This window comes from Hyla sarda, chromosome 8, assembly GCF_029499605.1.
Source record: "Hyla sarda isolate aHylSar1 chromosome 8, aHylSar1.hap1, whole genome shotgun sequence".
Taxonomy (NCBI): domain Eukaryota; kingdom Metazoa; phylum Chordata; class Amphibia; order Anura; family Hylidae; genus Hyla; species Hyla sarda.
In genome coordinates, this window is record NC_079196.1 from 107,992,800 (window position 1) to 108,008,241 (window position 15,442).

The 15,442-nt window shown below is 42.2% G+C and overlaps 1 protein-coding gene across 1 annotated transcript in view; it reads right to left on the minus strand.

The window, feature by feature from the left end:
- The window catches only part of CPO (carboxypeptidase O), a 193,135-nt gene that overhangs the window by 49,343 nt on the left and 128,350 nt on the right, over positions 1-15,442 (minus strand). The window contains exons 5-6 of the mRNA XM_056535071.1: positions 6,480-6,591; positions 4,211-4,312 (exon numbers count right to left, since the gene is read on the minus strand). Coding sequence (XP_056391046.1) covers positions 4,211-4,312; positions 6,480-6,591 — 214 coding nt within the window. The remainder of the gene's footprint in view (positions 1-4,210; positions 4,313-6,479; positions 6,592-15,442) is intronic.

Here is a 15,442-nt window from a genome sequence, read left to right on the forward strand (position 1 = left end):
GAATTAATCAAATTAATTCATGGGGCTAAAGGACAAGCCTTTCTGTAATACATTAAGTTCTGCTGAGGAAAAATAAAGATTATATATTAACTACTATAGATTGTCCCGTACCTGTAACCCGATCACCGTTCCCTTTGGATCTCCTATAATGGAGGCCCGCTCTCCTCCTTGGTCTCGTCGGCCTCCTTGCCTGTCTCGGAAAAGGGGGACGGCTTTGACGTTGTGACATAGATTGCTCGCTGCCGGAACTTAATGGAGAGTAAGGCCTGCCGGTATAGCTGCGGCACTGCTGAGACGATGTATCCCGCCATCGGTAGACCCGGTTATTGAGTTAATCTTCCGTATCTCTAAGAAATGTAATTTTTCCTTGTTTCAATATCCTCTTGGTATGTCTTGAGTTGGTAAGGCTGATTTCAGAGATTTCAGAGTAGTAAAGTCCTCAGACTTCAGAGAGTCACGTAGCTGAGTATCAATAGTTGTGATTTCTTGTTGTATGGAGTTAATAGCTTTTTGCAATCTCTCCACTGTTAATAGGATGATATCTCGTGAACATTTATTGATTATCCTTTCAAAATCATTGCAGTAGGTCTCATCTGCAAATAGTGTTGGGCGTAGATTTACCCGGAGTCCTCTCGGGATCTTCTCCATTCGGTGGTATTCTGTTAGGGTTGTAGCATGAAGTTCATACGATACTAGTTTTTTGGATTCTCGTTCTAGTGTCCGTTTCTTAAGTTCATCTCCGGGGATCCTCAAGAACTCTGCTGCTGCCTTTGGTTGTGATAAGATTTTGGTGGCTTCCACGGGGGTACCCAGAGACAGTATTAGAGAAAGCGAGAGCCCCCTCCATTAGGACCCCTTCCAATACACCATGGATCTCATTTGTCAGGAATTATCATCCTCTATCCTATAGAGTAGACAATGTGGTTTAAAAATACTGGTACCCGCTCAATAGATGCTACCCTAGAATCGAAATTAAAAATCCCCCCTCATCTGCAATAAAAGGGCCCCCAATCTACATGATAAACTAGCCAGGGCGGACATAGGTTCCACTCACACCATCTTACCCCAGACCTTTCTACAGAGTAGGAGGAATGGGACTTACCCATGTCTCCATTGCACCCAATGTAGCCACATAATCAAGGAAGACATTCTCCAACATCCCCACAGTGGAGAAAATATCAAGATTAAATCCTTCTACACATGTGACTCGAAAAAGTTTTGTACTCCATCAAGCGTCCTGCATTCTCCTGTACGTTGGCGAGACTACCCAACGTGTGGGAGACCGCATCAACCGACACAAGTCCACGATCCGCTGTAAGAACTTACTTTTTCCCATCCCGTACCATTTTGATAGAATGGGCCATAACATCTCCCAATTAAGGTTCCACATTATCGATCATGTACAAAAACCACGGAAAGGAGGTGATATTAAGAAGTTACTTCTTAAAATGGGGACATTTTGGATCAACCGCATAAACACCATAGAACCCAGGGGTCTTAACCGGGACTATGAATTGAGTCAAATTCTGTGAACATGTTTCTCTGGATTGTTGTATTTTAATCTTTTTTATATATATCTTTTTTTAGATACACCGTTGAGATCACTGTTTGTCCACTTCTGCAAGTGTAGAGCACGGTCAGAATGATTCCTCCATGAATCTTTATATAGCCTCAGTACAGGTTGTATGCCACGACAGTATATGCTTCGTTGCTCTATGTATGCTCTATATATGATGCTCTATATATGATCGATAACTTTAGGTTATGGTGATGTGTTTCTCACTTGTATATATTTTTACATTGTAAAGCTTAGATACCTCCCGGTTTTTGACAGGTGTAAGGGGATGGCTTCCTCTATTTAAATGCACATGTCTCACTGTTCAGGTAGATCAGCTGATGAAGGCCACACGCTGGCCAAAACGTGTCCTGCATGTCGCTATCATGCTACATCTATGCCATTGATGTGATTATGTTAATATACACTTGAGGTGATTCAAGCATCCATCGTGAATGCCGGGATTCCTTTACCTACTGTTTCAGCAGAGAGCACTGTGGTCAGACAAAAATGAACTATACAACTTCCCGTGGAACATACAGCAGCTGGTAAGTAGTGGAAGGATTAAGATTTTTAAATCGAAATAATTAGCAAATCTATTTAACTTTCTGGCACCAGTTAATTAGAAAAAAATAGTTTTTCACTGGAGAACTCCTTTAGGGTACGTTCACACATACAGGATCCTGCGCAGATTTGATGCACAGGATTTGTAACTGCCGAATAGAAGCTGTGCTCGGTCATTTAGTTTACATTGGAATCTGTAGCAGAAAATCCTGCGCATCAAATCAGTGTGCATGTGAACGAACCCTGTATACCTGTAATTTGCAAAAACTGTTTATATACTGCAGAAGATAACATTATATGTACATTTTTAATATACACCGGTTAAATCATTTGTATTTCTATGGGTAAAAATTCCTGTCCCTGCAGCTATTGCCTGTGAAGTGTAGGCGGGACAAGCAAGGATCAGTGTAGGCTCCTGGCTTGTCAGTCAGTCTGCTGTGTGAGCCTGGGGCGTGTTACAGAGCCCTGCTTGTCCTCAGAGCACAGAGCTCTGCTTGTCCCACCCACACTTCCTGTATTTTGTCTCTGAACAGAGACACAGCTACAGGGGCAATCCAGTATTTTTTTTACTCAAATATATACACATTTTTTTAACCAATGTATATTATAAATATACATATAATGTTATTTCTACATTATATGAAAAGTTTTTGCAAATAACAGGTACACTTTAACCCCTTCCCATGACATACTGTTATGTCATTGGTAGGGTGAGGGGAATATGTTGCAGACCTGCATGTGGGGTCTGCATCATAACCGGCAGATGCCCGCTGCTGTCAGCAGCTGATATCTGCTGGTAATGACGGACATTGGAACTGGCTCTGATGTCCATCATTTAAATGGTTAAGTGATGTGATCAAATGGTGTTCCCTGGTTTCTAGCGGACCCGATGTAATCACATGTTGCCGATGGGTTGCTGTAGAAGAATGAAAACTTACCTGTTTTTACTGGTGCTTGATGGATTGGTGATGGCTTATGACTGCCTTAGGCAGCCCTTAGCAAACAAGCGCCAATAACATAGATCAATGTAATGCAATAGTATTAAACTGATCTATGTTAGCCATGAATGTGAGCAACCAATAGCTTATAATAGGCCCCTAGGGGGCTAAAAAATATGTAAAATAAATGTTTTTAAAAATAAAAAAAAAGATCCCCCCTAATAAAAATTTTAATTACTACATTATCAAATAAAAAAGGTAAAAAACAAACAAACAAAAAAAGATATTTGGCATTGCTGCGTGTGTAATTGTCCAAACTATTACATTTTGATGTTCCTGATACTGCACAGTGAACATCATAAACGCAAAAAAAATTCCAAATGCCAAATTGCTGAATTTTGGTCACATCAGGTCCCAGAAAAAAAGTCACAAATACGCAAAAGGTAAAATGGCACAATAAATTAACCCTAACATAACTTAATAGCTGGAAAAATAAAAAAAAGTTATAATGGTCAGAACATGGCATTGGACAACTTTGTATTTTATTTTTCAAGTTTTCAAGTTTTCAATTTATTTTTATTTTTTTCCTTATAACTAAACGAAGCTTGTCCATTCCTCACTTGCTGTTTTTGGACTCCTCACAGGCATTAGCTGCAGGGACAGCACTTTTCCACCCATACATATACACATTTTTTTTAACTAATGTATATTACAAATATACATATAATTGTCTTATCTACATTATAAAAAAGTTTTTGTTGATGACAGGTACACTTTAAACTCTTAACACCAGTCCTACTCAATGTAATTTACATAACACCACAAATGCCATATTCTGTCAGCTTAGATATGTAATATATAAGTATAAGTTCAACACAGATAAAGATAGAGCCTGTAAAAAGAACATCTGTGTTCACCCATTCTGTACTTCTATTCCAATAAGTAGTTTAAAAATCATATGCTAGAAAGCTATGACCAAAGGGGTAATGTTTCTCCTTGAGGAGAGCACCAAAAAGTTTTGTGGAGACTCATGGGAATTCTGGAAAGAAGGATAAATAAAGTAGCTCGCTTGTGCCACCTTTTGGAGGTACTACTTTCAAAACATGGCATTAGAAAGCTACATTACAAAGTTAGATTTTACACTTTGACTGACCTTCAAATAATGCATAGGCCTGGACTCGTAGGTTAAGCCCAGATTGTGCTGTGTTACTAAGTCACTGTGCTTCTCGGTCATTAGATTGATCCAGTCGTAAATCTGGAAAGACAGAAAGAGTTCAACAGCTCAGTTATTAATATATATTTTTGTGATGTCGTCTGGGCTTGTGATGCTGGGGGAGCCCAGGGGTAGTGTTTAGAAAGACCATTTTGGCATTGTAGGTCTAGGAGGGCATGTTTAAAGGTATAAGAACAACTTAACTTTCCTGCACGTAGCCAGAACATCGGTGAGACTAACACAATTTTTCAAGAAACATTTTATGTCATGATTTAGCATGTGCCATACAGGGAGAGTGTTATGCCACCTAGACGCAGCACAGCCACAATGTTTGTGCTGTTATTGGACTACGTGTGGCCAGTGTGAAACTTCCTGCTACAGACAGGGCAGCAACTCCTTCTCTGTGTGGCATTTCTCACCCAGGCTTTGCAGATGTAATACAGCATGGCAGCGCTTGACTTGCACCAATGAATGGAGGGTGGAGGAGAAGGGTAAGCTAAATTGAACAGAAACGATGTGGAGGTTTCACTACGATTTCCTAGCCTCTTTGCAGTAGAGCCTTGTTCTGAAAAATGTAGACCCATTGGGCAGTAAAAGACATGTATTGGCTTTGGTAATTGCTACTACTCCAAGTATCCACCATGGCATGCACTGTGCTACACACTGACAACTGCATGGAGTGGCCCACCCTCTCCACCACATGATTGCGCAAAGTGGGGATGGCTGGTGTCTAGGTATGTGCCACCTTGGTTGGGCACACCTTATTAGTTGCCTAAAGGGATGTGTAGTCAACAGGATGGTAGCACCTGCACCACAAACAACTTGGCCAGGTGGTAATTCAGCCCCACTACAATAGGGTGATTGGGTGAAAACTGTTGTATGGATTTCCCAATAGATAACTAATAGGATAGGGGAGGAGGACACAACATCAGAGGCCTGATTGCTAGACAGATAAGAGGGATTTGGAGGAGCAGAAGGGGCAAGGTTTTCTTTACATAGTGAGGCATCTCTACTGTCCCACACAGCCTTGTTATGCAGCTTCCTGTGCTTAGGAAGAGCTAAAGAGGGGAATTTATCAAATCTGGTGTGAATTTTGGCCATTATTAGGCCACAAATGTCGCAGAGAAAATGGCAGATGTGCGCCAATTTTTTTAAAATGGCGCACAGATTTTGATGAATCACTACAGAGCTGTTCTACTTTAGTCTGGTTAAATGTCGCAGAGAAGTGGCGGCCTTGCAATGATTGTATCAAATGTCGCATGGACCTTAATACAATTGTTGCATAGCCAATGTGCTCTGTGATAACTTCTATATCTGTCCATTTTGACATTTTTGCAACATTTCACAAAAAGTTGCACATGATAAATCACTGACCACTGCACAAAGTGCTCTAAACAAGAACACTTAATGATAAAGAAATTAAAATGTTCTAAATAAAATATTAGAGAAAATGTTGCTCGGGGCCAGCCTCTGCGACTTTTCATACAACAAATTTAGAAGAAAAAAAAAGCAGTCTTCATGGTTTAAAAAATTTCCCTCGTAGTTACTACTGTCAGACCCTAGGCACGGCTTACTTTCTGTTTGCAGAGACAGCACAGTGACATGTTTCGGCATCTGGTAAGATAGAAAAGAAATTTCACACAGCAGAATACTGGACAGGTACAAGAACACTATCTGACTGTGTCCTTCCTCTGGATGATTTTTTTTTCTACAGATGCAGCAGCGTTGTTGTCACCTGCTTCTGAGCTGATCATACCAGCAGATCTGTGTCTCATGGGTTTGTCATATGTTATGGCCCTGGCTCTGCTCTTTATCGCTGACAGTACCAATACCCTCCTGCTCCGAACACATCACCTCCTCTTCACCTGGTTCCCACATCTTGTTCAAAACTACATTGTCATCAAACTTCTCTTCATCATCCCCTCCACCCTTTTCCACATGAACTGCTGATGTGTGATCATGGGCATCTTGCCCCCTCAGCATATCCACCATGAAGCCTTACAATATTTAGTGAGTGCTGTGTTGCTTTCTTTTGTAATGGACTATAATATGATTTTATAATTCAGCCTTTATTTGTTAAATGTGTAAAACCTTTCTCGTGGCAAAGGGGTTACTATTGTGAGGGAAATGTTTCTTCTCTTAACATGATAAAGTGGTTATCCTTCCATGGGTGCTAGTGCTATAAATATTTAACAAAAGATTATCTTACATCTTCCATTGGATGATATCTTGTATAGTTGTAATCCAATATGAATCGCCTCCTTCTCATTCTTGTTTCTTCTGGATTGCCTATTAGCTGAGATACATTGTGTACCAGAATTCTGTAAAGAAGACACAAGCAAACTGTGAGATACAATTCAGCACTAAAGGGACCTAGGGACTTAGGAATGTCTCTTTGACACTTGGCCCCAGAAAATAAAAGTATTTTTCTACATTATGGAACCATATACAGTACAGACCAGAAGTTTGGACACACCTTCTCATTCAGAGTTTTCTTTATTTTCATGACTATGAAAATTGTAGATTCACATTGAAGGCATTAAAACTATGAATTAACACATGTGGAATTATAGACATAACAAAAAAAGTGTGAAACAACTGAAAATATGTCATATTCTAGGTTCTTCAAAGTAGCCACCTTTTGCTTTGATTATTGCTTTGCACACTCTTGGCATTCTTTTGTTGAGCTTCAAGGGGTAGTCACCTGAAATGGTTTTCACTTCACAGGTGTGCTGGTGTGGAGGAGAAGGTGTGATCGTGTGGGGGTGCTTTGCTGGTGACACTGTTCAGGATTTATTCAAAATTGAATGCATACTGAACCAGCATGTCTACCACAGCATCTTGCAGCGGCATGCTGTTCCATCCGGTTTGAGTTTAGTTGGACCATCATTTATTTTTCAACAGGACAATGACCCCAAACACACCTCCAGGCTGTGTAAGGGCTATTTGACCAAGAAGGAGAGTGATGGGGTGCTGCGCCAGATGACCTGGCCTCCACAGTCACCGGACCTGAACCCAATCGAGATGGTTTGGGGTGAGCTGGACCGCAGAGTGAAAGCAAAAAGGGTCAACAAGTGCTAAGCATCTCTGGGAACTCCATCAAGACTGTTGGAAGACCATTTCAGGTGACTACCTCTTGAAGCTCATCAAGAGAATGCCAAGAGTGTGCAAAGCAGTAATCAAAGCAAAAGGTGGCTAGAACCTAGAATATGACATATTTTCACACTTTTTTGTTATGTATATAATTCCACATGTGTTAATTCAGAGTTTTAATGCCTTTAAAATAGTCATGAAAATAAAGAAAACTCCCAATGAGAAGGTGTGTCCATACTTTTGGTCTGTACTGTATATACACAAGATAACAGCAGCACACAAAAAATTGTGCAAAAAAAGGTGAAAATATATTGCATCATTCCAGTGTTAAACAGAAGCAATGATTCTACGACCTCTCATCGCCAGTCTTAAGCTGCGGGAGGTCGCAAAAACGTTGCTTCTCTGTAACACTGGAATGATGCAATACATTTTCACCTTTTTTTGCACTATTTTTTGTGTGCTGATGTTATCTTGTGTATATTTAAGTTAACCAGCATGCACCATCAACTTCACTGAAATCTTGAGTTGTGCTGCTCTCCTGGGAGAAAGGACCGCAGCACACAAGATTTCATCCAAGTAAAGTGCATTTATTGCATCCTCAGCATAACAAAGTGCTGCATTGTTGCGGTCTCTCACCGCCTTTGTCAAGCATAAAAAGTGAAAAAACACAGGGATTTAAATAATCCTATATACAAAGTGCAATTAATACATAACATACACAAACAAACATAATAAAGTGCATTTAAGAGCTGAGGTTATTCGGTGTATATCTTCTTCCACCTAAAGTGCATCCTTATATGTTCAAAATGATAAAACATACTACCGATGAATGTGCAGATTAAAAACATTACAGAAAAATGCTTAAAGGGGTACTCCGGTGCTTAGACATCTTATCCCCTATCCAAAGGATAGGGGATAAGATGCCTGACCGCGGGAGTCCCGCTGCTGGGGACCCCCATGATCTTGCACGCAGCACCGTTTGTAATCAGTCCCCGGAGCGTGTTCGCTCCTGGTCTTATTACGGGCGATCACAGGCCGGGCGGCGTGTGACATCACGCCTGCGCCCCCGTGTGACGTCAAGCTCCGCCCCTCAATGCAAGCCTATGGGAGGGGGCGTGATAGCTGTCATGCCCCTTCCCATAGGCTTGCATTGAGGGGCGGAGCGTGACATCACACAGGGGCGCAGGCGTTACGTCACACGCCGCCCAGCCTGTGATCGCCCGTAATCAGACCCAGAGCGAACACGCTCCGGGGACTGATTACAAACAGGGTGCCGCGTGCAAGATCATGGGGGTCCCCAGTGGCGGGACTCCCACAGTCAGGCATCTTATCATAGGATAGGGGATAAGATGTCAAAGCACCGAAGTACCCCTTTAATTAGGGGCAGACACTCACCACAGAAGTTGGTGTAATTACAGTATACACACGAGAGCGTTAGGAGGAAGGAGAATAAATGTCCGCCCCTAATTAAGCATTTAACTGTAACGTTTTTAATCTGCACATTCATCGGTAGTATGTTTTATAATTTTACACATAAAAGAATGCACTTTAAGTGATAGAAGATATACACCGAATAACCTCAGCTCTTAAATGCACTTTATTATGTTTGTTTACATGTAATTGACTGCTTGTTATGTATTAATTGCACTTTGTATATTGGATTATTTAAACCTCCTATTTGTGTTCAATTGTTATGTTTGATAAAGGCGGTGAGAGACTGCAGAAACGTCGCACTTTGTTATGCTGAGGATGCAATAAACAGACATTACTTGGATGAAATCTTGTGTGCTGCGGTCCTTTCTGCATGGATATATATATATATATATAATATATACATTTTTTTTTCTTTTTAAGTTTCTAGAAGTTGTAACTGATAAAAATAAACAATAAACTAAAGTGCTGTTTATATCTCTGTGTCATCTGCTGTGGATTGTTACTTAGTTACATTGTACAGTTGAAAGAAGACCCATGTCTATCAAGTTCAGTCAAGCTAGTGGAGAAAATGTGGATGAAGGGGAGGGGATCTGGGGAACAAAAGAAGAATTTTATAATTCTACATGAGAATTAACGTTTCTCTCTTAAAAAAAAAAAAAAAATAATAATTGTCAAAGCCTGTTGTATTCTATCGATATTGAAATATTCTTTAATTGTGCATCAATACTAATGTAGTCATAGTCGTTCTGACAATAGAATGGTACTATCCTAACCTGGTTTTAGTCTCTAGCATTACCATTCTTATGCTAGCCCATGCTTAACAATGTTGACCTACAAGTACAGTAGAGAACATAGATCAGGTGAGGATTGGCCAGCAAAGACATGACAGCTCTGTACAGATGAGAAATATCATTGTCACCGGTATAAAGTAAATTCAGTATGATGTTATATGGTCATAATGGCCAGAAGAGCATGTGCTTTTGGTCTGAGTAACCTTTGTTAAAGCTAATATGCCATGCAACATGTAATGGTGTCTGTGCTATATGTCATTAAAGCATAATTCTCATCTCAAGACGTTATCTCCTGTCCTAGCTGGTCTATGTGTCCTTAGAGTTAATGGTATGTTCCACCAGAGCTCCATTTATTCCCTATTGGGCTGCTGGACTTTAGCACTTCACAATGTTTGGCAGCCCCATAGAGAACAAATGGACCAGGGGACTCGCAAGCACGGTGCACCTTATTCATTCAGGAGACAATTTTGTCCATGTTCTTGGGAATGATGGGGTCATAGCAGATGGACCCCCCACCGGTCAGCTTGTTTTCCCCTATTCTATAAATAGAGAATACCATCTTAAGGAAGAACTATCCCTTTTATTGAACGTAAAATAGTCCTTGTTTAGCTTGTAATAGCCTTTGACCAAATTTCTTAATGGAAGTCTTTGTCACAAAAAGGACAATATACTTCTATTATCTACATGATTTGCTGTATAAGAACACAGCTGGTCATAACTTAAATGGGAGAAAAGAGTATAGTATGGAAGGTAAAAGGACTGAATTTAATTTAAAAGTGAAGTGGTTTTGGTGCTTATTTTCTGAAGGATTTTCTGCGGAAATAAGCCCTTAAATTCAATTCAGAGGAGAAGCATCAGAGGGAAGTCCCTGAGCTGGCAGCAGGGGACAGTGTCAGGGTACAGGACAGCCCTGTTCCTCTATTAGAACTGGTTGCAGGCAGGTTGTTAGAAGGAGAGCACACACGAATACTCTCTTTCCTGGGCTATGCAGTTTCAATGCTTCCCCTTTCCCCCCCCATACTCCCCCAGCTCTGACCTAATAGAAGGTCCTGCTAATATCTGCAACCTGCCGGATTAGTGAATGTGCTCCCCTCCTGGTTTCTCACACCACTGGTAGGGGTGGAGGCAGAGGTTGTTGACTATACAGAGCATTAGGCTACAGAAACAAGGTAAATGCATAACAACTAGAGGCAAGGGGATAACATGGATGTTAATATGTTTCTACTGTGTGTATCTATGTGCCTAAGGGGTGTATGTATATGCATGTGTGTATATAGGTATGTGTTTACTGTATATGCTTGTGTTTAATTCGTGTGTGTATATTTATGTGTGTGTATATTGTGTGCACTGTATATGCATGGGTGTGTGTATATGTTCACTGTATATATGTCTGTGCAATGCGTGTATGTACTATGTTTATGGATGTATGTTAGTGTGCACTGAACCGTATGTTAGCAGCAATTCAATAAGGAATCGCAAAATGCCATATCCACTTGCCGTTTTTCTGTTCGACATTTTTTCACTACTCTTTGGTTTTTTTGTGCATGTGCAGTGGCAGTTTTTCAAAACCATAGCTTGTTGAGACTATGGTGTTTTTTTTGTTTGTTTTTTAGCAGAAATCTTGGCATATTTCTCCCACCGAAGTCTATGGGAGTGAAAAAAACACCATGCGGGTTTGCATATTTGGTGTTTTTTCATGTGATGTTTAAAAACTACAGAAAAAACACCAGAAAACATACAAAAACACAGGGAAATTCAGTGGCAGGTTTTGTGGCATTATTTTTCTGGCCCCCCAAAAAACGCTGGAAAAAATGCAAGAGGAAACCTAGCCTAACAGGAATTCCAGATTGTGATTGCCTTCTACTGTATGGGCATGTTCACATTGAGTAATGTGAACAGAATCTCTGCTCGCAGAATTCCATGATTGGAGATTCCATCTGGTGGCAGCAATACTTTAGCGGTAGGACAGCGTGGCACTGCACCATCACCATTGACGGCAATGCAGGACTCGCGGACATCCGCGCAAAGTATGAACATGTTTTTTCTTTGCATAATCAATTTCAGCAGCAAAATGTGAATGGGTCCACGGAAGACCCATTCACACTAATGTTAGGGGTTCGCACCATGGAATTCTGATGTGGGAGGAATTGCGTGCCAATTGTGAACATACCCTATAAGTTAGAATATAGATCCACTTCATAAAAGCAGCTCACTTTACACATTTCTGCTGCCTTGTTCTCTGCAGGGTTAACTGGTTATTGAGTATGCTAGGAGTGGGACCTTAGGCAATCAGGTTCTGATGGAAAATCCCTTTAAAGGAGATCTGTAGTGCAATATAACTTATCCCCTATCGGAAGGATAGGGGATAAGTTATAGATCGCGGGGGGTCCGAGCGCTGGGGCCCCGGGGATCTCCTGGACGGGGCCGCAGCAGTATGCTTGAAAGGGGGAATTCCGTCCCCGCATGACGCGGCGGCCGACACGCCCCCTCCATGTACCCCATAGAGATACATGTCTGGAGACATGGAGGGGGCGTAGCAACACTGTCTCAAAGCTAATTGCAGTGTGAATGATGGCAATACAGTTTTCCTACAGCAGGTGAAGCAGTTATTGTAGTGTTTAGCTGTAATTTGAGAGTTTAACATGTGATTTTTCTTGGGGATATGTCGGAATGTGTCCCATAGAGGGTGCTTGGTATTTCTTTGTTGTTTAAAAAGAAAAAACACTGGGGGCGATTTATCAAAACCTGTGCAGATGAAAATTTGACCAGTTGCCTATAGCAACCAATCAGCCCGCTTCTTTTATTTTTGAAAAGGCCTCTGAAAATGAAAGAAGCGATCTGATTGGTTGCTATGGGCCACTGGTCAACTTTTCCTACACCTTCCATCTTTTTCTGTTTTTTGGACCTTCTCCTGGATATGGCAAAATACTGACCAGCATACTCTGTGTGAACCCAGCCACATTGTACAGTTCAGACATGTCTGATTTCACACTACTTCTTTCAGCATCCAGCAGGGTATCAGTTTTTTCATTTGCTAATTTTAGAAAAAAAAAAGGGGGGGGGAGGGGGGGGTTTACCAGTGTGTGTTTATCCAAGGTCGTGCATGGTGTGATAAATTTGGTGCACATGTCTGGAATTTTGGCTTCTGTGATGTTGTTGCAAATGTTTTGTAAGTTAAGATTGCTAGTGCAACAAACATTTGGAGAAAAGTCACACGTCATCAATTTGTAACCACGTCAAAGAGCAAAATCGTTTAAGCAAGCAAGTTTGACAAAAGTGACTTAAGACACCAACCACAAACAATAAGACATGTAAAATGCTTGATAAATTCCCCCAATGTATACAAAAGTGGACACATTTGTCAGATAGGGGGTTCTTTTAACTCAGTATTGTTGGAAAGCAATTTATGTTTCAGTTTTTTCTTATATTTTTGTGGCACAATTGCTCAGCGGTTAGCAAATTTGCTGTTCAATACTAGGGTCCTGGGTTTCAAAATCCCACGAGGACCACATCTACAAGGAGTTTATATGTTCTCCCCATTTTTGCTTGGGTTTCCTCCAGATGCTCTGGTTTTCTCCTATAGTCCAAGACATACTGATAGGTCGAACAAACAGGCAGCACCCACCAGAGCCTGTGTTAGTAGAGCAGGTCTTCTCCATGTTCTCCCTTCCCTATTGACATCTTAAAAGAAAAGCTGAAAACATCTTTGGTGAGTGCTGCCTCTTAACCTCCTGAGCGGTATTCCCGAGCGTGACTCGGGGTTAATTTTCCCTGCCAGGATCGGTAACCCCGAATCACGCTCGGGGTAGAATTGCAGAGTTCCCGGCCGGGCTGCACGATATATCGCAAAAGCAATGCGATATAGCGATGCGGCCCCCGGGAAAACATGCGATTATCTGCTCCCGTTGCGGGGGCCGGCCAGAGCAGGTAAAGGAAAATACTAAAAGTCAGTGTTTCCCTACCAGGAGGCCTCCAGCTGTTGCAAAACTACAACTCTCAGCATGCCCGAACAGCCAAAGGCTGTCCGGGCATGCTGGGAGTAGTAGTTTCACAACAGCTGGAGGCCCCCTGGTAGAAAAACACTGAGCTAAGTGTAAAAGGAAGAAGTAGTAAAATAAAAAAACCTTTTGCTCACCTAATCCCGGTCCCTGCAGATGTTGTTCCCCTCCGTGCGGTCCGGGGTGTCCTCTCTTCACTATTCATCTTCTAGGACCTTTCACTTTTCAGCCAATCACAGGCCGCAGTGGTGTAAAGCCTGTGATTGGCTGAAGGGGAAAGGGCTTGTTCTGCAGCAAATACACTAGGTTTGAAATCTGCCGGCAAACCTATTGTATTTGCTGCAGGACAAGACAAGGTGACAAGGGGGGGGGGGGGGGGGATGTGACAAAGGGGGGAATGTGACAGAGGGGGGGATGTGACAGAGGGGGGAATGTGACAAGGGGGAATGTGACAAGGGGGGAATGTGACAAGGGGGGAATGTGACAGGGGGGGGATGTGACAGGGGTGTATGTGACAGGGGGGAATGTGACTGGGGGGGAATGTGACAAGGGGGGAATGTGACAAGGGGGGGAATGTGACAAGGGGGGATGTGACAAGGGGGGAATGTGACAGGGGGGAATGTGACAAGGGGGGAATGTGACAAGGGGGGAATGTGACAAGGGGGGAATGTGACAGGGGGGAATGTGACAAGGGGGGAATGTGACAAAGGGGGAATGTGACAGGGGGGAATGTGACAAGGGGGGAATGTGACAAGGGGGGAATGTGACAAGGGGGGAATGTGACAAGGGGGGAATGTGACAGGGGGGAATGTGACAAGGGGGGAATGTGACAAGGGGGGAATGTGACAAGGGGGGGAATGTGACTGGGGGGGAATGTGACAGGGGGGAATGTGACAAGGGGGGAATGTGACAAGGGGGGAATGTGACAAGGGGGGGAATGTGACTGGGGGGGAATGTGACAGGGGGGGAGGGGAATGTGACATGAAGGGGGGATGTGACAAGGGGGGGATGTGACAGGGGGAGGGGAATGTAACATGAAGGGGGAGAATGGGACAAGGGGGGAATGTGACAAGGGGGGAAGAATGTGACAAGGAGGGGGGAGAATGTGACAAGGAGGGGGGAGAATGTGACAAGGAGGGGGGAGAATGTGACAAGGAGGGGGGAGAATGTGACGGGGGATGTGACAAGGGAGAGGGGAATGAGACGGGGGAGATGGGAAATGGGCGGAGGGAGATGTGAAATTCAGTTAAAAAAAATTGTACCGCTTTTGGTACACATTTCCAGACAGAATCATACCGCCAGGGAGGTTAAGTAGTGTTGCACACATGGCAGGATATTCTCTCTAGGCTGAGCCTCACACTGTTTAAAGCTTTGTTGCCATACAACCCTGCCTACCACTGTCTTCTACTCCAGTACATGCACAGAGTCACGTACTGTTCCGCTGGGAGTTGTACTGCTGCCCTGAATACTGTTTTTGCTTTTTTTCTCGATAGTGGAATTTGGAATTTAACATGTGAGCAACATTGAGGAGAGGGGCCAATATGAGTGATGACAAGCTTTCAGCGCTATGGAATATGTTAGTGCTATATAAATTATTAATTAAATAATTTAGGACTATTATAATAATAATTATTAATATTATTATATTAATAATAATAATAATAAAACAGACAAACTTATCCTTCTGTAGTAGTGATGATAAAGAGATAAAACTCCTGAATGGCTACATGTAAGTAGATTGACAGACAGTATCACACATGAAAGGCTTAGATACAGTGTATTGGTATAGGGTAGTTGAGAAAAGAATGAGCATTCTCAAGTTTTGTGCCCATTTTTGGAAGGGAGCTGGTAATCCC